Here is a 24,135-nt window from a genome sequence, read left to right as displayed (position 1 = left end):
CTACTATTTAATTCATCCATTAAATTTTTTGAAACTTCAATAAATTTGGGGTAAATTTTTACTTTTTATATAATCTTATACTTTCAAAAAGTTGCAATAAAAATTCTTCTTATCCTTTATACAGATTCACTATTGTTTACATTTTGTTCCATTTAACATTATTTCAACACACATACATATAAATGTTATATATACAGACTTTTTTCTGAACCATTTAGAATAAGTTAGAGGCATAGTACACCCTTACCCATAATCATTCCCATGTGTTTTTTTAAACATGAAAACATTCTTTTACATAAATACAAAATTAAAAAATGTATCATACCATTATTATCAAGTCTATATTCAAATTTTATTATTTGTACTAATAATATTCTGTATAATCAATTTCTCTCCATGTCTAAGATCCAATCCTGGATCACTCTTTATATTTAATTATCCCATATCTTTGGTTTCCATTAATCTAGGAGAATTCTTCAACCTTTCTTTGATTTCCTTGACCTTGACTTTTTTTTTCAAGAGTACAAGTCATTTTAATTGTAGTATAATATTCTCCATTTGGGTTTATGTGATATTTCCCCATGATCAGATTATGCATTTCTTGGACTAAATCCCCTATGGATTCCTTCTGAAAGTGTAATAACTTGAGGAGTTTATATTTATTAACTAACGTTCTACTCCAGGGAAGAGATCTCTCTTCTCCTTTTATTCACTTATATCACTATATAGTGTCATGCATTTTTTTTTTTTTTTTTGCCAATGGATATTAAGCCATTCCTATCATTACTTATTTTTATGTTTAAGTGTCCCACATTTGCAAGAGAATCATCTATGCTTCATGGTAGCTCCTATTTACCTCATGTACTCATAACTCCTTGAGCACCTTCTTATTTTCTAGCATATATACAAAAAACTTTCTGACTTGGACTCAGCTTTTTCTCCAATGAAAGATGGTTCTATTTAATGAGCAAGTGGTAATTAGAAATCAAAATCTGGCATTAATTGATACTTATGCCACTGTTTTTGATGACAAGTTAGCTTTCAGTTGAATAGTTTCCCTTATATGTATGTACATGTAAAAAAATTAAGTGTATGCTTATACATATAGGTTTATGCACACTAACTTTAAACCTTAATTAGAAATTACTGAACTTCTTTGGATATGCACTTTTATGATTTTTAGCAAATTGAGAAATTAGGATATACAATTTTTAAAAATATATTTTCTGCTCCATTCCCATTCTTCTGATTCTGTGATTCTAATTACACATTAAACCACTTGATATTGCTACATAAATTGTAGAAAATCTGTGTTTCCCCTTTATTCCTTTAATTAGATTATTTCTTACTCTTCTACCTTCAAGTTCACTGACCTTTTCTTCTACCACAAAGTTCATAGAATGAATATTTTCATTACAGTTACATTATATTCTCAGATATAAAATTTCCATTTGCTTCTTCTTTTTTTAAAATTTGCTTCCATTTATCTTTGAGATTCCCCAGGTATGCTTTTATATGACCAGTTTTTTCTTTAAATCCTTGAACATATTTATCTAAGTCCTTTAAAGTCTCCCATATACTAACTGTAAAATCTGCATTATCTTAGGGTCAATTTTTAATTTTTTTTCTCCCAGCAGCAGCTGTTGTTGTTTGCATGGCTGTTAGTATGTTAATGTATATGGTACACTGTAGATGCTATGATGCAGAAATCCTAAACTCTGTTATCTTACCCTGGAAAGTACTGAGTTTGGGCATTTAACTTGACTAAATTCAAACACTAAACTCTTGTTTTTTCCTGTAATGGGAAGCAGCTGAAATCTCTGCTCAATTCTTTCAGGATTCCAGCTGTTGCTTCCTCACAGGGTTCACGGAGTTTCCCTAATCCATGCATGGCCCAGAAATCCACCAAGGATTTAGGTAATTTACAACCACATTTGGAGCTACTCTCTTTACAGGATTTTCCTGCAAGTCTAGTAATCTCAAATTTATCCTATGACTCTTCAAACCAGCAAAAACAAGAGATTTCTGTTGAGTTCTACCTGTACTATACAACGTGGACTGACTTCTGTTGAGTTCTACCTGTACTACACAACGTGGACTGACTTTTGTCTAAACACTATCAACACAAGCCCAGTCCATTGTAGTTTCCTTCTTTCAAGGGTCAGTCCAATTTCTCCCAGGTGATGGTTGCTCCAGGTGTTTTTAATATTTTGTCCAGAGTTTAAAATTGTTATCTATGGAAAATTTAATTCAATACAAACTACTCTGACACATAACACATAACCCTATGCACTGAGTTTTCATTTCCACAACTGGATGTATACGTGTGTGTGTGTGTGTGTGTGTGTTTTAAACTATTTACTCATCCTAGTTTAAAAATCTGTGTTTTTTAAAAAAATATTTTGTTATTAACTGACAATTTTTGTGATTCCACTTTTGGTTTCCTTAAACATTATAATAATTATCTCATACTGTACCTGTAATAATTAATTTTGTAAAGTCCTTGGAATTTAAATCTGTTGGTTATTTTGTATTCTAACTTTCACCTTTGGTTGTAAGCTTCTATGTTTGATTATTTGTGATTCTGTGATTTTAACCTGTGAAAAATCTAGGAGCCTAAAATGAGGATGCTGTCCTCCACAGATGTATATTTTAACTTCATCACTAGCCAAAGGATCCATACCAACCAGGTATCATTTAGCTCCTGTCATAGCTTAATTGCTAAATCTCAAGTTTATATTCCTTACCTTGCCTCTAGCCCTAAGTCTATCAAATGCAACATGAAAAAAATACATATATACCTATATATGTATACACACATGTACATATACTTTCCATGCAGGATAATCCCATCTTTCATCTATACTTACTCCTTACAGTTTAGTTTCAGCTATTTTTAGTTTATCCCTTGGGATTTAATTCCCTACAAGTTCACCAACACAATAAAAAATCTGATTTGTGCAGAATCTAGTTCTTTTGGAACAATAAGGACTTTAAAAAATTTTAGTCTATATATTAGAGAATCACACCATTATACTAATACCATTATACAAAGGTTGTGTTATTCTGTTCTCTATTATACTTTTACAAGCAGGGAAAAATTATTTCTAAATTTCATATTTTTCATATTGTAGCAATTTCTAACAATATTACCAACCTCCTTAAAACTATAGAAAACTTTTAAGTAAAAGAAACCGTATAACTCTGAATTTTGAAAATCAACCCACAAAATAAAAATAATTTCACTTGACATTAGACCAGTATGACTACAAACAAACCCAAATAGGTGCAATTCAATAAAAGAGCTCAGCAGATCCAGAATGTGCCTGTATTCATTTTCTTTTATCTTGGAAAAATAGTATTTTAAACTTCTTTTGGAAAATTTTCAGACTTGCATAAATATATCAGCAGAATGGACTCTACTCTGAGAAACAGTTTTCTAAAAGTAATCTTATTTCATAGTTTGAAACAGAATAAAGTTAACTGATCAAATGTCCTTGGCTGAATTAGCATGATGATGTACACTAATTACAAAGACTTAGCAATGATATTAGGAAGCTTTAAAAAGGAAAAGATGAAGAAGAAAAAAAGCACTTGAATGGGACAGTTATAGCAAAAGCCATTATATTTGATTTCAATATTATGCAAATCTAAACATGGAATGTATTATGTTTATACAGGATAAAATCTTTTCAAAACAGCAATGTTATCATTCAATTAATACATATTTACTGAGCAACTATTTTACTGATGGCAACATTTAGTAACAATTTAAGGAACACAAGGCTAATTTACAGAACCAAGATTTCAATTTTGGCTTTTCTTACTTCAAAGTTCACGATTTTCTACTTCAACTCTTAAAAAAAAAAGTGAAGGTTTCATCTAGATAGAAAAATTATAATGCCTCTCATTTTACACAGAAAGAAAATTTTGAAGGAAAGAAAGAAACTAAAGAAACTAGGAGCAACAATTATTTAATTCATCTGTTTCCTCTGTTCTAAGGCAGTAGTCAAAGGACCAAACAGAAGGTAGAGAAAACTATACTTATTGAAAACTTAGGTAATCTCTAAATCCTTTCAAAAGCATTTTTAGTAGTATGTGGTACATACTAAATAAATGTAAGATATGAAAATTATGAAACATAAGAAAATGAATACCCCAAAACTCACCACATAATTTATGAATTAGATCATTACTACCAATTTGTTTGGGTACACACACCTCTTCTCTATCTCATCTGCTTCCCACAAAATACAACCATTAAACTGAATTTTGTATTTGTCATTCCCTGATTTTCTCCAAAATTATCTTTTACCACAAACAAATATACCCCCAAAGTTTCTCCTTAAACTTTTCAAGATAATATGTAGTCTTTCAAAATTGGTTCTTTCACTTGTTATATTTTTAAGACTCATCCACTCATTCTACTGTCATTGGACATTTGCTCTTTCCTGTTTATTTTAGATTCATTTAGGCCATATATATTTTCACAAATACTCATCACTGTGTAGTTTTTCCCTGTCAAGTTTTAAAGAAATTAGAATATGGATCACTCTTTCCCATAAGTTATATTATACATTTAGCCTTGCAAGTGCATACCAAAAACTCATCATTTCAACACCATTTAAAAATGATTCCACCTTCATATGCCATTTGACTATCTGAACCACTCCCATGTAAGACCTCAGAATTTACTGCATTTAAAAGTAAAAGTTTACTAACAATGATAGGGATCCTCAACTAAAATGCTATTATGCTTCATGCATTATTAAACTGTGAATTTGACTTAACTTTCTCTGTTAAAACATATTAACTCAGCAAACTTGCTATATATGTGAGATGTCAACCTTAAGATTGTATATTCAGTCACAAATAGTCACAATTGTGTATTTGTAGCTTGGTATATATATGAACATTGATCTTTCTAATGCTACAACATTTTGGGGAATGAAAAACTTACTCCATACACAATCTTGAAGTTGATTTCTCACATATATAGCAAACACTCAAACTCTCCTAAAATAACATGTACCATGTTAAGAAGACACTAAGAAAGTTCCACTTTTAATAGTTTTTTTTTTTTTTTTTGGTTCTCCATTTCTACAACAAAACAGGAACAAAGTTCAGGAAATATCACCAGTTTGTTTTCAATTCCTACTCAGGGATTTTCTGTTACATTACCTTTGTAGCTTTGTATATATGACAACTGAATGATCTATCTAATGCTACAACAGGGAGAAAAGTTTTTGTAGTTAATTTTGGGGAATGAAAAACCTACTCCATGATCCATAACCTTTAAGGGCATAAGTAAAACACATTTATTGATACCTATGGGACAGCCTTTAGATGTTGAGTTTCCTTATTCATAAAGTAAGCATAATAGTTGCCTCTAATTGATAGGGTTTTTTTTTTAATCTAATGAGAAACTGTAAATAAATTGCTAAATACAGTACCAAGATCATAATTAAAGATTCCATAAATACAGATTATTGTTATTTCTGCACATCTTTTCATTTTCCCATCAATTTCTATTTGATAGTAATATTTTCCCTGCTGTCTTACTTTGCATTTCATTCAACTCTGAAAATAATACAGGAATATGCTCCTCCAGGGGGGCAGTACCTAAGTCAGCCTGGGGGACAAGGAGCATCCAGAGGATGTACTGTTATATACTCCTCCCACTCCCCAATTTGATTCTTGTTTTTTTTTTTAAAGTTATTTAGTGATTAAAAAAAAAGTTTTGCAGGGCAGTCAACTGCGTTTTAATTCATCTCAATATAGGATGGATGTAGGATAGGAAGAACAAATGAGTATTATCTAGCAAAATACCTAAGGCCATTTAAAAAAAATCAGATTATGGGGTTGGATGAGAATTTGGAGATTACCCAATACAAATTTATTTTCATAAGTAAGAAAAGTGAGTCTATAATTGACTTCGGGGATAATGAGAGTCTTGAGTGGAAACCAGGTTCCAAGATCCAGTTCCTGAAAACTTTCGAGAGTTTGTATTAATTCACTGCCCTAATCTAGGCAGCACAAGGCTTAACGGTCGTGTCTTGATCTACACCGTCCCATCCTCGATCAGTTAACCTACTTAAATTTCAAATTAGGCATTATCTACATAGAGTCCACAACCTATGCAATCTGTCAAAAGGCTTGGAGAAACAGAAGTAAACAAAGACTATCTGATGAGTACTGCTGGAGAAGAGGTAAGTTAAGGGTACTATCAACACACACAAGTTTATAGTCTTAAAATAGTAAAATGGAAAAAAAAGGCTACCGGGCCGCTTAATATCTACTCATAAAACAAATCAGCAATATCTGGGCAGGAGATACCTACGGCATTTCGAGTCTCAGGGAGGCACCACCGCCGCTGGACAAAACGAACTAACCAGCTGCAGGAAACGCCGCAGCTGAAAAGCGCGGGCAAGCGGGCACTCCTGGTGTCACACCTAACGCGGTCCGCCGGAAACACCCTCCGCGCAATGAGGAATCCGAGTAGGTGCGAGGAAAGGGGTGCATAAGGTGTCTAGGCCCCAAACCCACAACCAGTCCCGCCGCGCGTAACACGGAACCCTCTTACTACTCGGGCCAGAGAAATACTCGAACAGAGGAGCAGCAAAACCATGCCTGTTCTTTCTGGAGCAATTCATCCTACATTTATAGCCGGACCGTTTAGGGAGGTGCTCCGCGTCTTATTTCCGGTGACAGAGAGGCGCAGTTGCCATGGTAATTAGAGAAAGGCGAGGTCGGTCGGACTGCTGCGAGAGGGTCTCGGAACCGTGGAGAAAACGGGCTGTGCTTCCTCGTTTGTGAGCTGGAATTAGGTAGCAAACAGCTCGCTGTCTCTGTCTCTTCCCTCCCTCTGTCCCTCTCCCTGCGGCTTTCTCTTCTTCCGCGTCTTGTGCGTCTCTGTCCTCCTAGCAGTTGGTCTACGCATGTCCCTAAAATGTACATACACATGCAGTTTTATGCCCGGAGAAATCTGAAAACAGAGATTACTCGAGATTAGCCTAGACCGTGCTTCACTGCGGAGGGACGGTGGCTGCCTGGCTCTGTTTCCACTTGGCCCTTGAGAAGCCCGAGGCGCTTGTTAACAGTTTATTTTTCCTGCTATTGTGTGCCTGGTTATTTATGGAGCCGTTTGCTGCAGTGTACTCTTTAGGCCCCTGCCTCGGTCTCGGGCTGGAGTTTTAAATAAAGGAGGTTTCCAAGCCTGAGGGGTGCAGTTATATATTTATTTAAGCTTCAGTTTAGTCTCTCTTCACAGAAAAGGGGAGAATAGAATTCTGGAACATTTCCGCCGTGGGATTTCCAAGTGAGAGACTCATCATATTTGGAAAGAGTATTTTGAAGAAGATCCTAAATTTTATTTTATTTTTTTCATTTAAAAATTGCTTGCTGCAAAGAGGACATTCATTCTTCCTTGTTGGAACAGTTTTCTTTTACATTTGTGAGAAGGTGCGTGCTCGCATATGTGTTTAAAACTCTGATGCTTAATTATAGTGATACCAATTTGCAGTAACCAGACTGTGACGCCACATCCCTATGGGGTCCTTCTAAATCTGGTGTAATATGAAAGTGTCAGGCAGGCGGTCTGTGTATTATAAATAGGGTACTTCATCCATGATAAGCGATTATTATCTTTCTTTCCCAAGTGTAAAAGACCTATATAATTCAAGAAGGTGCCAGTGATTTAGGCCCCCTGAGTAAGAATCCAATGAGTCCTGAAGGGGACCCTACCTGTGTCATTTTATTGTTGAACTTGAAATTTCAATTTATTACGTTGAAATGTATTTTTAGAAGTCAAAGCTGGATAAAGTAATGTTGGAAGCTGTTAGACCACCAGTACAATTTAGTACCTCATAGTAGCGATTGTTAATAAGCCTTCATCCACATTAACAAAGAGTAAATTGTTTCTGAAATTTACTGCCTTTCACTACTTACTGGCGAAGTGACATCTCTGTCCCTCCATTTCTTCACCTGTAAAATGGACAAAAGTAGGGGTAAAGTAAGATGTGTGACAGTTCATTAAGCTCTTATGAGCAGAGGTGCTGTATAAACCCAAAATATTATTAGTAGTAAAGGAACACAGTAAAGCTCTGTGGTAATGCTATAAATGGGACTGTAAAAATTCAGTTATTTTTTTGAAATTCAGTTCTTTGAAATAAGAAGCTGCATTATTGAGATGTTAATGAAATGATTTGGTTGATCCTGCCATGGAGGATGGGTGCCAAGTGCTTTCTGTAAAAAAATCTCATTATTATGGAGTTTCACATTTTTGTTATGGTTGTTTACATATTAGGGATTGAATTCAGAGGCACTTGACCACTGATCTACATTCCTAGCCCTTTTTAATTTTTTATTTTGAAACAGGTTCTCACCAAGTTATTTAGGGCCCAACTAAGTTGCTAAGGCCCGCCTGGAACTTGTGCTCCTCCTGCCTTAGCCTCCCCACCTGCTTGGATTACAGTTGTGTGCCACCATGCCTGGCTGTAGTTTCATGTTATCTACAGTTTATTTAGCATTTACTAAGTGTCAGACAATGTTCTACATGCTTTATGTATGTTAACTAATATAATTTTCTCAATGAACCTATTAAGAGTCTCATCTGATGGATTGAGAAAATAGATGTATGCTTTTACTTTGTCCTGATTCATCTTTTGTTGTTATTTTATGCCTTTGTTCTTTGGGCTGTTATTACATATTGGAGGGACAATTTGTGTGGGTGGGTGTTTATATGTGTGTTTAATTAGAAATCAACTGCCAAGGGTTTATTTTAAATTAACATTATAATTAGTCTACATACATATTATAACATCTTTTTCTTCTACATATAAAAACTTTAATATTGTGATCCTCCCACACACTAGAAAGGTGTAATGACATTTGCATTTTAGGTGATTAATATTGACTAAAACAATTTTGAAATTCTTTTCTAGTAGAATGGCCGTCAGTCCAGGAAGTGATGCGGCTTTTGCTAGTCAGAAATCCACGCTTTCAGAGAATCCTCGAACAAAGAAATTTCCACTAACTGAAGAAGAGATATTTTATATGAATTGTAGAGCTGCCTACTTAACTATCTTCAAAAGCAGCTTAGAAAACATTATTTCTAAAGATCAACTTTGCCTAGGTAAAATTTTTTAACTTAAAAGTGTTTTGCCTTATTTGTTGAATGTTGCTAGGTCAGAAAGACTGGAATTAGATTTACATTGTTAAACCATCTCAATTTCATAATGAAGCTTGAGCAATAGAACTACAGTAAGGTATTATGGCATTTTGTTTAAGTTACATATACTAAGAACTTTAAAATAAAATTATGCAACCTAGATTGGTATCTTGAAAGATTCCACCAACTGCTACTTGCTTTAAAATGTTTTTTATTCTCATTTTGCTGCTTTGGAATTTATCATAGTAGAATTAAAACACTTTTGGCTTCTAAATCATTAGTGTAAATTTTGACCTATCCTGAGAAAAATTTAAAAGGTATATAAAAGTGGGGCCAAATGACTTTAAAAGAGAACTATTTGGAGATAATTGGAATTTGAAAAGAGAATAATAATTTAGTGTTTATTTTTTTGTTTGTTTTTGTCTCTTAGTGCTTCTCTTCATTGTTATATTTTAAAATTCCTTTGGTTACTAATGTCCCCCAAATTGATGAATTTGATCCTGTTCAGGGTATCAAATGACATAAAGGTCCCTGGTCTCAACAGAACAGTAAACAATACTAGATACCCTGACTACTCATGTCTGTTTCTTCAGTACTGATAACTTTATGAATAGAGAAATTGAGTTATTTTTTTCCATCTTTAGAAGTATTTACCTTAAACCAAAACTCTAACATATTTCTTGAATTTTATATACTAAGATCTCTATTTAAGGAAATCCATTTTGGGGACAATGAGAATTGAAGAGATTAAAATTTGTTTGATGTTTAAATAAAAGACATTATTTGTAAAATAGTTTAAATGCAAATACCCAGGATTAACATGAATTTTAAAGTTATGAATTAATTTTACTTTGACTTACATAATTTTTAAATTGGCAAAATGTCCCATTTTGAATTTTATATTTAATTTTCATTTTGAATTTTAAATATTAGTGTTTAATTAATATGTGTTAATGCCATAAGAAGAGATCCAATTAATTTAAGTCCAATATGCCACTATTTCTTAAGTAATTGAGGTTTTTTTCCTTCTTTCAAAAAGAGATTGAGATAATAAATCTGCTAAGTTTACAAGTTTAAATGATTTCCACAGCTATGGCATTTTGTTTGTGAATTAATGACTATGTATTAAGGTACTGTCAGTCTTATGAAATTATCTGGGAAGATAATGCAGTTTTTGTCTCCTCAGTGGAATTGTCTTTTGGGTTTATGGTGGAATATTCTTTGTAACATTGTAATAATTGATTTCATATAACCTAGTTATTAAAAACGAGTAATGTGAACCAATGATGTCTCTTTCTTACTACTTTTAGTAATATCCTTCTGCCACCTAGCACATAATATGTGCTGATATTTCCATTTCAAAGTAAGATAGAGCAGTACCATTACCAGAGCTTTAGAAACTTTTTTGCCAGTTTATAAATAATACAGTTATTATAGACTCATGTCAAAGCTTATTAAGCCCTAGCAAAAGATCAGTATCTTGTCAACCTTTAAATACCTACAATTACATAATATTTTCACTGTCATCAAAGTTAACAGTTAATTCCAACTAATTCTAAACCTCAAGATTAAAATTAGTAACAACTAGAATGTATCAGTTTCTTAGATGTGGGGATGTCTACTTAGTACATATTTTGGCATAATTAATATCATTTTGAGAAAATTGTTCTTTTGTAATTAACAGCATATTTTAAAAAACAATATATGTGTGTATATATGTATATATATATATAACATATATGTATATATGTATATTATATTGTTGTTACTGAAGATAGCAACAGGTGTACTAAGCTGCCCCTTGTGGGAAAGAGTTACACATTAATTTTCCCAAAGCTGTACAGAAAATATTTTCTATCATGTTGATTTTTGACCTGAAAATCACAACTTCATTTAGATCCTACTTGTATTTCCAATTTTTAAAGGGTAGGAGTTGGCTGGGGATGGAATCCTAAAACATAAATGTCCTTTTGCTGATTCTGTTAATAGATGAATTATGGAATTGTCTGTTCATACAGTGGGGAAAATATTTATCTTTTGGTTCTAGCACAACATGGTAATCAGGGATCCAAAATAAACCTGTGGAAATAAAAAATATACATAGATTTCAATGCTACAAATTATACGAAGGCATTATAGGTGAATGAAAAATGGCAGTTATTACCATTATAACTTCTGTTAGCTTTGAAGGTCACCTTTAGATTATCTTCTTGTTTCTCCTTTTTTGCCAAAATTTAAATTATCTAGTTATAATGAACTGGGATAATCTAGAGAATAGGAAGATTTCTCCTTGTCTTCTAAAATATTATTGACCATAAGTTATGACTACAAATAAGATTTTTTTTATTTTAGATGTAGACTTCCTATTTACATTATAAAACTTCTTTGGAACTGAACAGTTTGTATCTGAAAAAATTTCACTCTATGTATGCTTGTCTACAATAAATATTCACTTTAACTGACTCAACAAATGTCTGGTTTTATTAACCTGATTTAATTTCTATTTCCTTAGGGTATTTCTTTAAATTGTTTAATATTTACTAGTCCATATTACATTAAATTACAAAACGTTCAGATTATCATTTTTTTAATATTTATTTTTTAGTTGTAGTTGGACACAATACCTTTTATTTATTTATTTTTATGTGGAGCTGAGGATTTAACCCAGGGTCTTGCATGTGCAAGGCAAGCGCTGTACCGCTGAGCCACAACCCCAGCCCCAGATTAACCTTTTATTAGTGTGATTTATGTGGCACAAATCTGTGAATTCTCATTTTAGGTGGAAATATCCAATATAAGGTTTTATAATAGAAGTTGGTAGTATTATTCTTAAAATTCTGCTAATTTCTTCTGTGGTGTTCAGGAAACATAATTTATTAATTTTACACAGTTATAACTTAATATGCAGAAGTTTATTTGCAAATTATGTAATTACTTCTATCCGACTGTAAAGAGATATCTATAATTATTTAAAACCATTATATTTTAGTGTGATATGACATGAAAATAACACATCTTTTTACACATTTTTCTTTCATAAGAACATGATTTAAAATGAAATGTAGTTTAACTGGTATTGACATTCTTGATTTTTAGCAGAGCTGTAACTGCACCTATATACTATTTTGTGCATACAGTTGACATGGAACATTTTCTGGAAAGCCTGTCTAGCAATGGTGAACATTTTAGATATCATGCCTTATTGACATTAATATCTTAAAATGAATGATTGAAAGTGAATTTTCATAATTTTATATAATTTTAAAGAAGGAAGAACTTCAAAAGCAGAACTGCAAAAATAATTTAAGCAGTTAGATGTAAATGATGATGGCTCTTCTTTACTTCCTTAAAGTATTTGCTAAGGCAGAAAAAGTAATAATTCAAGCTTTTTGTCATTATCCTTATGTTCTCAAAACAGTTAAGTGGGTGATGTTTTTAATCATTTTTTTCCCCCTAAAAGTTCTTGAATTAATCAGGTGTTATTGGTTATTCAAAACTTGTATGTTGAGAACCAAATTGTCAGAACAGTGAAAATTCATTTAATTTTGGTGGCATTAATAAATCAAAACTCTTTAGCTGGTGGAATATATGTGTTTGTTTTCAAAAGTCAGACATACAATAACAACTAGATTGTCAACACCAAAGATAATATATTGGTATATATGAACTTTGTTTAATGACTGGAAGAAAAATTACACTTAAATACCAATTCCAAGTGTCACAATAACAAATAATACTTTTTTACTGGACAGCTCTTCAGTATGCAGGAAGAAATCCATCCCAAAAGACCATTAATAAGTATTGGACTCCTCAAACTGCCAAACTGAATTTTGATGATTTTTGTATAATTTTAAAGAAGGAAAAACCTACTTCAAAAGCAGAACTGCTAAAATCATTTAAGCATTTAGATGTAAATGATGATGGCTGTATTTTACATACTGACCTTTATAAATTTCTAACAAAGGTAAGATCTATGAAACTGTTTTGTAATGTTCATATTTGCAAAACAACTGGAAATCTAGCTTTGGCTATCAAAGTTCCAATTAAAAATAATTATTTCATTTTCAGGTTAAATGAATCACATGTTTATTTATATAATTAGAGGTCATTTGGATAAAAAGTTCTTTGTAAATAAGTATAAAATTGAGCCTGTGTTGCAGTCTTCTTATTCTCCTGCCCAATGGTCTTAAAAAATCAGAGATGGGTTCACATGGGATAAGTAAAACAAAGTATAAATGGGATAAGAAATCTGTTCTGTGTTTTGGTACATTGTCAGAAGAGACCGTTACTCTATATTCAATAATAGTTACAACTGATACAATGATATGTAATTGTTAAAATTTAGTAAATTTAAATTTAGCATATTTTCATAAAATATAATAAAAAATTGCTGTTTTATTATATATTACAATCTTATCATTGCTTGACATGATACTCATTCGGATTTATAATGAGGCCATATATTCAAACTTACTTATAGAAGAGATTAAAATGTATTTCCACAATCCCCATGAATAATAAAGTGGTAATCGTGTTGTTTTAAAATAAATCTTGTTTTATTTCAGAGAGGTGAGAAGATGACTCGAGAGGAAGTAAATGCCATAATAAATTTGGCTGATGTAAATGCTGATGGAAAATTTGACTATATTAAGGTACAAAAGCTCATATTGATGTAAATTTGCATTCTGAGTAGGGAAATTATTTTTATTTTTTGCCCAGGCTTTATTAAGGTATAGTTGACAAAATTATATATATTCATAGAATACAGGTAATGTTTTGATACGAATATACATTGTTAAATGATTAAATCAAGGTAATTAACATCAAAAACGGTTTCTTTTCTGTTTTTGGGGGGTATTTTTTTTTTTAACAGTCTACCACTTGCCACCTTTAGCCCCCACAAAAGTATTTTTTAAAGGGATACATCTTTTTAATATTGGCAATGACTCAGTTGTATGTTGTGTTCATTGTACTCAGAGTCATTCTCTTCAGTTGTACAATTGTGATATGATGATTACATTAAAAATAGTACAGATTATGCATTCCTAATCCAAAAATCCAAAATCCAAATGGTCTAAAATCTGAAGCTTTTTTGAGTGTCAAAATGATGCCACAAGTAGAAAATTCCACACCTGACCTCATGTGCAGTGTAGCAGTCAAAATTTAAGCACAGTAAAAATGCCTTATACAACTACTATCAGGGTGTGTTTATAAGGTGTATATGAAACAAGTGAATTTCATATTTAGATTTGAGTTTCATCTCCAAGATTTCTCACCTTATTATGTGCGAATATTCCAAACTCTGAAAACATCCAAAACAGTTTTGGTTCAAACATTTTCAGATAAGGGCTGCTCAACTTGTATAACCAAGTTAAAATATATGTGTGTGCACATACAGGCACATAAACAAACATAGAGATTCTCCTCAGAAATGTACCTTTTCTGCAATGACGAATCATAAAAATTATTTAGAACAAATGCAAGTCTATACATCTTGTAAAAAAAATAAATCATTTCTCCTTGTGTAACATTTTATTTCCACTCAGAGTATGACCTCCTCATTGAATCATGGCTGCATTTCACTAGGTCACTTGAGGCTGGTCAATCTGATTCAAGAAAATAAAATGAGTTCCCAAGTTCAATAAGAAATATATTCCATCTATCAGTCTATTCCTTGCCTACTAATGTGCATTTGCCTTCTTCTTCTCCCAGATGTATGATTGAATGTTTTACCCACTGGACTACTTTTTTATTTTCTTTAGTTTTGTAAATTATATATGACAACCAATGAACAATGTCTCAAGACTACACTAGAAAAACTGGAAGTTGATAGTAAACTGAGGCGTCAACAGTTTGGAAGCCATGTTGAAGGGCCCCCTGAAAGGGACCCATCACCAGTAACAAAACAGTCACCTAGAATCATAAGAAAAAATGACCAGGAAACATTCTCAAATAAAGGTTTGTACTTTTACAAAAAGAATTTCTTGATCAGCAATGAAGGGTCATAACTCAAATAAAATAAAAATTTCCTTTCATCTCAGCTTATCAATGATAAAACAAATGAGAATCCAACTTTTGTTAGCTACCATTTCTAGACTCTTAGCTGTAAAAATCTACTGAAGTAAAATTTTATTGTGGAACTTGACTTGGCTATGCTCATTATATTTTATTAAAATTAAAATTTCAGACTAAAAGGTGACATATTGAAGTGAAGAATCTTATTAGGAGCCCATAAATTAGGAGCCATTAAAGTCTGATAAATATAAAAATTTTGACTTTATTTCAATAGGAAGAACAAAGAGTAAAATTATACAATAGACGTTGTGTACTACACTGTGTTTATAAACAAACTCCTACTTACAACTTTTCATAATATTAGACCAAATAATATTACTTGTTACAGGTGACACAAGGAGTCCTTTGCTGTCAGCAACTAGAAAGTTCAAAACATCTGTTTCCTTCACAATTACCATGAGTGCTAATAGTAATCGAAACTCAAAGTTAACAGAGCCAAACTTAAAGGTATAGTATCTGAAATTAACATGAACTTTTAATGACAACAGTTGACATTAAATTTATTAGTAACTATCAGTGTGTATAGAGACCCAGTAGTTTGTGAAATAATTCTTTGAAGTTTTTCCTGTAGAATGCAGCATTTCTACCTGTAAGCTACTTGTAATGTATTAAAATATAAATAAGGAATATTACTTAAAGGGTTTTAGTTTGAAAATGATGACTCTTGAATTTTTTAACTTGATGAGTAGATTATGTAATTATATACTTTGGCAAGCAAATTTTTGTTGTTGTTTAACAAATACTGTCCATAAGTATTTCTTAGAAATAAATCATTCATTCAATATCAATTCCTATGAGAGAAAGACAAGAAAGTCACTTTGCTAAGTCAATATTTGTTGAGTGTTAATATTGATCTTCTTCCTTTGTTTTCCCTTTCTAGACTCAACCTTTACTAGTTTTCTTTCAACAGAAAATAATAGCTACAGAAATATAAAACATTAACTGGAAACTGCTAGGATACATTAAAAATGTGCACCTAGAGACCTCTGTAAAAGGGGGAAAAATGGTTATGGCCACATACTATAACTGCTGTTAGAAAACTGAACTGATTGTTCTCAAGAGCTACATTTTTGTTTCAAATAACAACTCTGTATTTGTTATTGAACTCTGAAGTCCCTTATATCTTTAAATTGCTAGACAGTGACATTTGTTCTATATTAAAATTTTAAAACATTATCTCCAAGGAATTTGTTCAGACTGTTTAGGAATCTATACACCCTAAGCAATTTGGTGTGCATGTCCAACATGTTCACACAATATTTAGTGTCCCAACAATATTATTTTCCACCAATGGAACCTTTCTGTGTTTTGCAAATTTAAGTGCTAATTAAATTAACTTAGTTAAGTAACTATGACTTATCTCTTTCAAAATATTTTGTAAATAAGTGTAATTTTATCCAGCACAAAGATATATATAAACATTAGCATTTGCTATATTAAATCATAATAGACTTTTTCTCAGTGCCATTAGTTGAGCCCATAACAATACAATTTTAATTTAGTGCACCCAAACAAATAATCACTAAACAAGTAATGCTTGCCAGCTATTTTGCTTAGTGTAAAATATGGACCTTGAACTTAAAAAATAGAAATTTTAAATTTGATTATTAATATTATATATCAAGGTAATATAGCATAGTATTTCACTTATTCATTCATTAATTTAACAAATATTTTTGATTGACTACTCTGTGCCTTGCATTATTTTAGGTATTGATGAAGACTTTTGTAAAGAGACAGACCTAAACTTGAATCCTAGCTTTTTTCCTTAATAACTTGGCAAACTTGGATAAGTCTATCCTCAGCCCTTCTGAGTCCAGTTTCCTTATCTATAAATTGGGAATATCAATATTTAGTGTGTTTTGGAAAGATTTAAGTCATCTAACATATCTAAAGCATTTAGCTAAGTACCAGGTACAGAAAGTATTCACTTTAATAAAAAATAGCTTTGTTAATATTACAGAACTAAGGAATGGCTATAAGTCTTGACGGGATGACTTGATGGAAGTATAATTTAAGAAAAGTTTTTCTATTATTGTACACAGAGACCTCAAATTAGAGAGACTCTCTAGAGTTATCCAGATATAAAATTATGATAGCATGGCCTAGCAAGGAAGGGGCAGATCTAATAGGTAATGTTGAAATTAGTCTATAGGCCATAGCTTTTGTATAATAAGAGTCCGCTTAAGTTTTGCATCTAAGGCACCGAAAATAGGGAATGATGCTGATGATAATTGGGAATTAGGTGAAAGGTACTAAGAGGATTTAATGATTAAAAGAAATTAGCATACTGTCAACTTTTTAATTCTGTGAGTTTCTTATAAATTTAATGTCATTTGGAGAATTGTTAGTCCTGTATTTCTTACCTTTTTATATCCTGTTTCTGATCTCAGTATTTCCCTGTTATATACTTATCTGGCATTTCTTTTTTCTCTCTTTCTTTTTCTTTTCTTTTTTGGCACCAGGGATTGAACCCAGGACACTTACCACTGAGTGACACACTCAGCCATTTTTATTTTTTATTTTGAAACAGGATCTTGCCAGGTTACTCAGGGCCTTAATAAGTAGCTGAGGTTGGCTTTGAAGTTGCGATTCCCCTACCTCAGCTGCCCAAGCCACTGGGATTACAGGTGCATGCTACCATGCCTGATACTAACTGGCATTCCTTACACGAGCTTTAAAAATCTTTGTTGTTTTTTTTTTTGTTGTTGTTGTTTTTTGTTATTCAGCAGCATTCTGTTCTTTGTGATCATTTTACTCTGGAGTATTTTGTTTAATTTTATACATTTCTGAGTTTTTACAACACTCTTGACAAGTACTTGGTTATAAAAATACAGAACACATTTCTAAAAGGATGATTAATTTTCTTCAAATACCTTAAATCTACTTTAAACAAGTTTGGGTACTTTAATTTCATCTTGAACAGAAAAGTATGGAATTGGATATAGAATGGGATAGACTTCAGAAATTGAAAATTGTTGTAATAATTGTTGTAATGGTGTAATGGGGTAAGCATAAACCAGATTTTTTTTTTTTTGAGTCAGGAGTCTTGCTATTTTACCCAGGCTGGTCTTGAACTGCTGGGCTTAAACAATAGTCCTGCCTTAGCCTCCTGTGTAGCTGGGACTACAGGTATGCACCATGCTCAGTAGCCACATTTTAAAACATAAATTCATACAATTAATGAAGGACTTGATTTATTGGAGGAAAATAAGAACTTTACCATGATATATGTGTATTACTTTCTATTGGCCATATTTAGGTATTGAATTACTATTCTTTTTTTTTTAATCCTAAATTCTGTCCATTTTCATAGGTTCTATAATGTTTAAGGAATGTCAGGAATTTTCCATTGAGAGAGGAATAGCTTCAACTTCCTTGCTAAGGCAGTCATGACTAAAATTAGAGTAGACCCTAAACTATGAGTTGTAAACTCCTGAGATGCAGTGCTTCCTATATTCAGACTTTTAACTAGAATATGCCTAAATACATGTTTGACACATTTGTGTATTGTACATTTATATACACATACAGCACATATATTATACAGCCTATATGTTATAAATGTCCGTATATATATTATATAGCATATATACTAATATATATCGTGTTATGTGTGCTTACCATATTCATGTGTTGTATACCACATATATTTTATAACAAGTCTCTTTACATAACAATACAAATATAATCTTTTGAAACTAAAAATAGGTCAGTCTATTAATTGTTTTCATAAAATTTATGAAATTGTACCAAATAGTTTTGTTACAGTGGTTTCTTTTTCAAAATGTTTATCAGTTTAACCTTTGAATTGGGAGAATTCACATCAATTTTTCTCTTTATAAATTTATTTAACGTTTTAAGTATTCTTAAATACTAACAAAAAATTTACTCTTTTTACCTACTTGTTTTAACATTACTAAAAGCATAGGATATCTTTATAAAAACAACAGTGATGAAGATATAAGTTTCTTCTCTGACAAAATCAGGGGCAGATCTACTGCTTACTAATTCTTCTCACCTAAAATTTTGATAACAATACATTAGTCATATCAGAACAATGAAGTTCACTACAGTAATTTTTAAAAAATGTAATTTTACTGGTATATTTGTTTTGATAGCTGTTTTCCACTTTAAAATGTGTAATTTGTGCTTTTCAGCATTCCCTTATATGTTATGAATGAAAAATAAATAAATTTACATTTATATAAATTACTTGAATTGGTAGAATATAGCACCACCTCATGCCCTATATAAGAATTACAAGCTATTGTTTTATTTCTGCTTTATTTTGTCAAAAAGTATACATGAAATTTCATACCCTATTATTCTAAAATTTTTTTTACATTTTTCCCATAATACTCAAACTTGTCAACTTAATCTATAATCCCTTCAAATTCATTTATTTGAATGAGCCACCAATTAATTAGTACTTTTTTGTTTTAATTTGTAAAATTTTTGTCAGCGAAAAAGTATTGAGTGATTGAAAGTCTATGTATTTTCAAGGAAATTTTAAGTTGAAAGAGCATAGTATAGGGCTGGGGTTGTGGCTCAGTGGTAGAGCGCTTGCCTAGCACGTATGAGGAGTTGTGTTCGATCCTCAACACCATATAAAAATAAATAAAATAAAAGTATTGTGTCCACCTACAACTAAACAAAAATAAAATAAGAAAGAGCATTGTATGTTTATTAACTCTGAAAGATCTTAAGAAATCAAATGTTTCCTTTTGAACAGTGGAGCTATAAATTCTCCAAGTAATGTTATTTACTACCCAGAACAGTCTAATTTTTATACTGAAGTTGAGTTGGTTTCAATCATGTGGCATTTGTCTTATTCCTATAATAGCTGCTCTTCTACCATTTTCATCCTTATTAACCTATAGATAATATTGTAATATATAGTTAGGCAGTCTTTCCATAGAAATTTACAAATTCCCTTCTACTATTGCATTATTTTATGAAATTGGAACATAGGGAGATCTCTAATATTTAACTTCTTCTCAGCTAGATTTTTATAAAGTCATCTTCTGTCAATCTGTGTACTGCCCCTAAAGTACCATCAGCTATGGAAAAATCCTTCTGAGTATCCTCAATGGTACAAATTATATTTACTACTCACTATAGACAAATATACCAATACATGCATTAATTTCATTTAAACAATTAGGAGCTACTATGCTGAGAGCCATGGCCGAGTCTGTATGGCCCCTGGCATTTTGCCAACAGTATTGATTGACAGGCAAGGCATTACTATCCGCCTCTGCAGCAACTTTTGAGTTCTCGCACTATTTTGGAGTTCTCGTGGGGATTTCCGGGGATTCCCCAAGAGTTCCCATTGGTTGGGGAAGTGCAGGAGGAGGGATTTCCGGGAGAGATATTTCCGGCTGGAGGTTCCTGGACAAGCCTCCTGGCGTTCGGGAGGATTCCCCGGGAGCTGTGTGAAGTGTTTTCCTGCAGTTTAAAAATAAAGTTTGTTCCTGCTTCAGTGGCTCCTGATTTGTGCCCAGCCAGACTGCGGCACTACTATACCATAATTACAGTGCAAGTATAGGAAATGTTGCAGCTACTAAAATTATGGAATTTTTTTTATTAAGAAAACTAAAAATGTTTATCTTGATACTTAAATGCATGGGTAATTTGAATAATAAGCTGCATTACACTTTCTTATAATAACATCATAAACAAGAAGTTTCTATTAAAAACTGTCTTTAGAAAATCATGGCAGATATTTAAATGTGAAGTAAAACTTAGAATATAACTGGTAGACTAGAGAGAAAATAAGACCTACTTTACACCTTTGGTTCTGCTATCAGTGAGAACTGTGGCATTTACCTACCATTTTATTTTTCAGACTTTTTTTTATCAGTCAAAAAGGAAGTATGCAACTGGCTTGCTTTTGAGATTTTCTCTAACTTTAATACAGGTTGAGCATCCCTATTCTGAAAATCCCAAATGCTGCAAAATCTGAAACTTTTTGGGTGCCAACATAATAAGCACAAGTAGAAGATTCCACATCTGATCTCATGTGAGGGGTACAGTTAAAATGCAGACACCCTAAAAATTTTATATAAAATTATATTCAGGCTATGTATATAAAATATATGTGTTTTGGATGTGGTCGTGCACACCTGTCATCCTAGCAATTTAGGAGGCTTAATCAGGAAGATTTCAAGCTTAAGGCCAGCCTTTGGCAATGTGGTGAGACTGTCTCAAAAAAAGGGGGGTGGTGGCTGAGGATGTAGAACAATGGCAGAGTTCCCCTGGGGTCAATCCCCAGTACATAAATAAATAAATAAATAAATAACATGTTAAACAAAATGAATTTCATGTTTAGACTTGGATCCCATTCCTTATGTATATACAGATAGTCCAGAATCTGAAAAAATCTGAAATCTAAAACACTTTTAGTGTCGAAGCTTTAGATAAGGGATACTCATCAACCTGTATTTGTAATCATAAATTATTATCCCTTACCATTCCAGATAGATAAATATAAAATATATATTTATAAAATGAAATTCCATCTGATAATGGTGTAAACAAAATTGATTGAAAGGAAAACATTTAATACCAGAATCAGTTCAAATTGTCTCAAAGAATAATTTGTCTAAAATACCCATATAAGGATATCTTTTCTTTCTTTCCTTTAAGCAGTCATCATTTTCCAAAGTTGTACTGATTATGTTAATAGAAAGAATAAATCTGACATAACTTTCCTATGTGCATACATGAATATACCACAATGAATCTCAACATCATGTACATCCACAAGACTGGAATCCTAATTAGAATAAAATATATTCCATGTTTGTACAAATATATCAAAATAGTCTATTGTTGGGTACAACTAGAAAGAACAAATTAAAAACAGAGATTGACAGGGAAGCTAAATAGTAATCTGTGCATATTCTTACTTATTAGTAATCGAACTTTTAGCTCAAGCTCAAGTGTGAACCTCACTGTTTTAAAGATAATAAAAAGTTTTGTATTTGGTACCCTGATAGTATATTCTTTTAGAAACATGATTGAATGGTAAAAGCATTGATCCAAAGTCTTGAACTCTAGAACTGCTATTTCAGTAAACTCCGCCTTAAACTTTGAGCTTGTATAACCTTTGTTTACCTCAATTTCTCTGTTTATTAAAATGACTAATTAGCTCAGTGGCAGAATGCTTGACTAGCATATGTGAAACCCTGGGTTTAATGCCCAGTATAGAAAAAAAAAAAGACTCTTAATTCATATCTAATCCACATTACCTCATAGGAATATATTTGAAATATCATATATAATGACATATTTGTGTCATTGGCACTAAAGATTAATTCAAATAATTTGTTACATCTTAATTTCTCAGAGTTAAAAATACACGTTTTATGCCCCAAAGTTGTGATAGTGCATGTGATTAATGACTAATGAAACTTGGCCTATTAAAACATAACTCATCAGTTAGTTTTAGTAATGTTCACCAGTTAGTTTTAGTAATGTTCATAGTTCAACAGTAATGATCAAATCTTAAGATCTTAAGTTTAAGAAGAAATCTTTAAAGATAAAAATACATGTGAAAAACTTAACATTGTTGATAATTAAGCAAAAATAAAATAAAAGGAAATAGAGAAAATATATGGAAAGGGTGGTTGATATCTAAAATAGTCAAAAGAATTTATTGAAATAAGTAAGAAAAATGCCCAGTCTGCAGTACATCTCTGAGAATAGGAGATGAATAAACAGTTCTCATGAAAGGAAACAAATACAATAAACATAGGGGAAATGTTCAGTATTACAAGAAGTAAGCAGAGAAATTCAAATTAATATAAAAGTATTACAATATCATTTTTGGTTAGAAAATACTTGTAGCATTTAAAATATATAGAATGAATGTTTTATGTATCCATACCTTGCTTAAGAAATCATCTCTCATCATCCCCCAATTTTTTTTCATAACACAGTATGGATCAAGTAATGGTAAAAATTATTATAGTATATGTCACTGGTGGTCTTGTAAAATTAGCATCATTGTTTTACAAAGCAATGTGGGAATACATGTCAAAACACTTAAATTATAGATGCTTTTTTTCCTAAAAGTTCTCAGGGAAATAATTCATCAGAAGAGAAACATACTATTTTATCATTATCTGTGTTGATGAGAAATTGGAAATAACATAATCACCCAACAATTTAGAAATAGTTAAGCAAATAATGGCATGTCCACTCAATTTTTAATCATAGACCCAGCTAAGTCAAAAAGGTACAGTTCTGTAGCATTAAGCACATTCACACTGTTGTGCAACTATTAGTACTTTCCATGTCCAAGGCTTTGTTATTTGAAACTTGGCCTATTAAAACATAATTCACCATTTCTTTTTCTCTCAGCCCCTTGAAACTACCATTCTACTTTCTGATTTTGACTATTCTAGGTACTTCCTATAAGTGGAATCCTATAATATTTGTCCCTTTGTGTCTTGCTTAGTTCACTTAGCTTAATGTCTCTTTCATCCATGTGTATAGCATGTGTCAGAATTTCATTCCATTTTGGGGTTAAAAAATATGTAAATGTATGAATATGCCATACTTTGACTATGTATTCATCCATTAATGATGGACATTAGAATAATTTCACCCCTTGGCTATTGTGACCAGGGTTGCTATGAAAATTTATGTACAAATATCTGTTTTGAGTCCCTGCTTCCAATTCTTTCAGATGTATACCCAGAAATGGAATTACTAGATCATATGGAATTCTATGTTTTTTTCTGGCCTTAAGCTTGAAAATTTTTTTTTTGAGGAATTAACATACCATTTTCCACAGTGGCTTTACCATTTTATATTCTTATGAGCCATGCACAAGGGTTCCAGTTTCTCCACATGCCTACCAATACTTCTTATTTTCTTTC

General features: G+C 31.9%; 2 protein-coding genes across 11 annotated transcripts in view; one reads left to right on the top strand and one right to left on the bottom strand.

Annotated features, from left to right (window-relative positions):
• Positions 1 to 6,496, bottom strand: part of LOC107141693 (integrin subunit beta 3 binding protein) — a 53,092-nt gene extending 46,596 nt beyond the window's left edge. For 2 of the 5 annotated variants that reach the window (XR_007351968.1, XM_015484912.2), the window contains exon 1: positions 6,341 to 6,438. Coding sequence is in view for 3 of the 5 variants with exons in the window: in XM_015484912.2 (XP_015340398.2) it covers positions 6,341 to 6,345 (5 nt within the window). In the remaining 2 variants the exon portion in view is untranslated. Of the gene's footprint in view, positions 1 to 6,336 lie in introns of all 5 variants that reach the window. The other 3 variants (XM_048815251.1, XM_048815250.1, XM_048815252.1) reach the window with 3 other exon arrangements.
• A 210-nt stretch (positions 6,497 to 6,706) lies between these two features.
• Efcab7 (EF-hand calcium binding domain 7) overlaps positions 6,707 to 24,135 on the top strand; it is a 47,725-nt gene continuing 30,296 nt past the window's right edge. Inside the window, exons 1-7 of one of the 6 annotated variants that reach the window (XM_048815245.1) lie at positions 6,707 to 6,827; positions 7,271 to 7,461; positions 8,946 to 9,133; positions 12,922 to 13,133; positions 13,735 to 13,821; positions 14,932 to 15,127; positions 15,573 to 15,691. In XM_048815245.1, coding sequence (XP_048671202.1) covers positions 8,947 to 9,133; positions 12,922 to 13,133; positions 13,735 to 13,821; positions 14,932 to 15,127; positions 15,573 to 15,691 — 801 coding nt within the window. In that variant the 5' untranslated portion in view covers positions 6,707 to 6,827; positions 7,271 to 7,461; position 8,946. Of the gene's footprint in view, positions 6,828 to 7,270; positions 7,462 to 8,942; positions 9,134 to 12,921; positions 13,134 to 13,734; positions 13,822 to 14,931; positions 15,128 to 15,572; positions 15,692 to 24,135 lie in introns of all 6 variants that reach the window. The other 5 variants (XM_048815247.1, XM_015484910.2, XM_015484911.2 and 2 more) reach the window with 5 other exon arrangements.

This window comes from Marmota marmota, unplaced genomic scaffold (assembly GCF_001458135.2).
Source record: "Marmota marmota marmota unplaced genomic scaffold, marMar, whole genome shotgun sequence".
NCBI lineage: Eukaryota > Metazoa > Chordata > Mammalia > Rodentia > Sciuridae > Marmota > Marmota marmota.
Note: the sequence above shows the minus strand (reverse complement) of the source record. Positions and strands in the feature narration are given on the sequence as shown.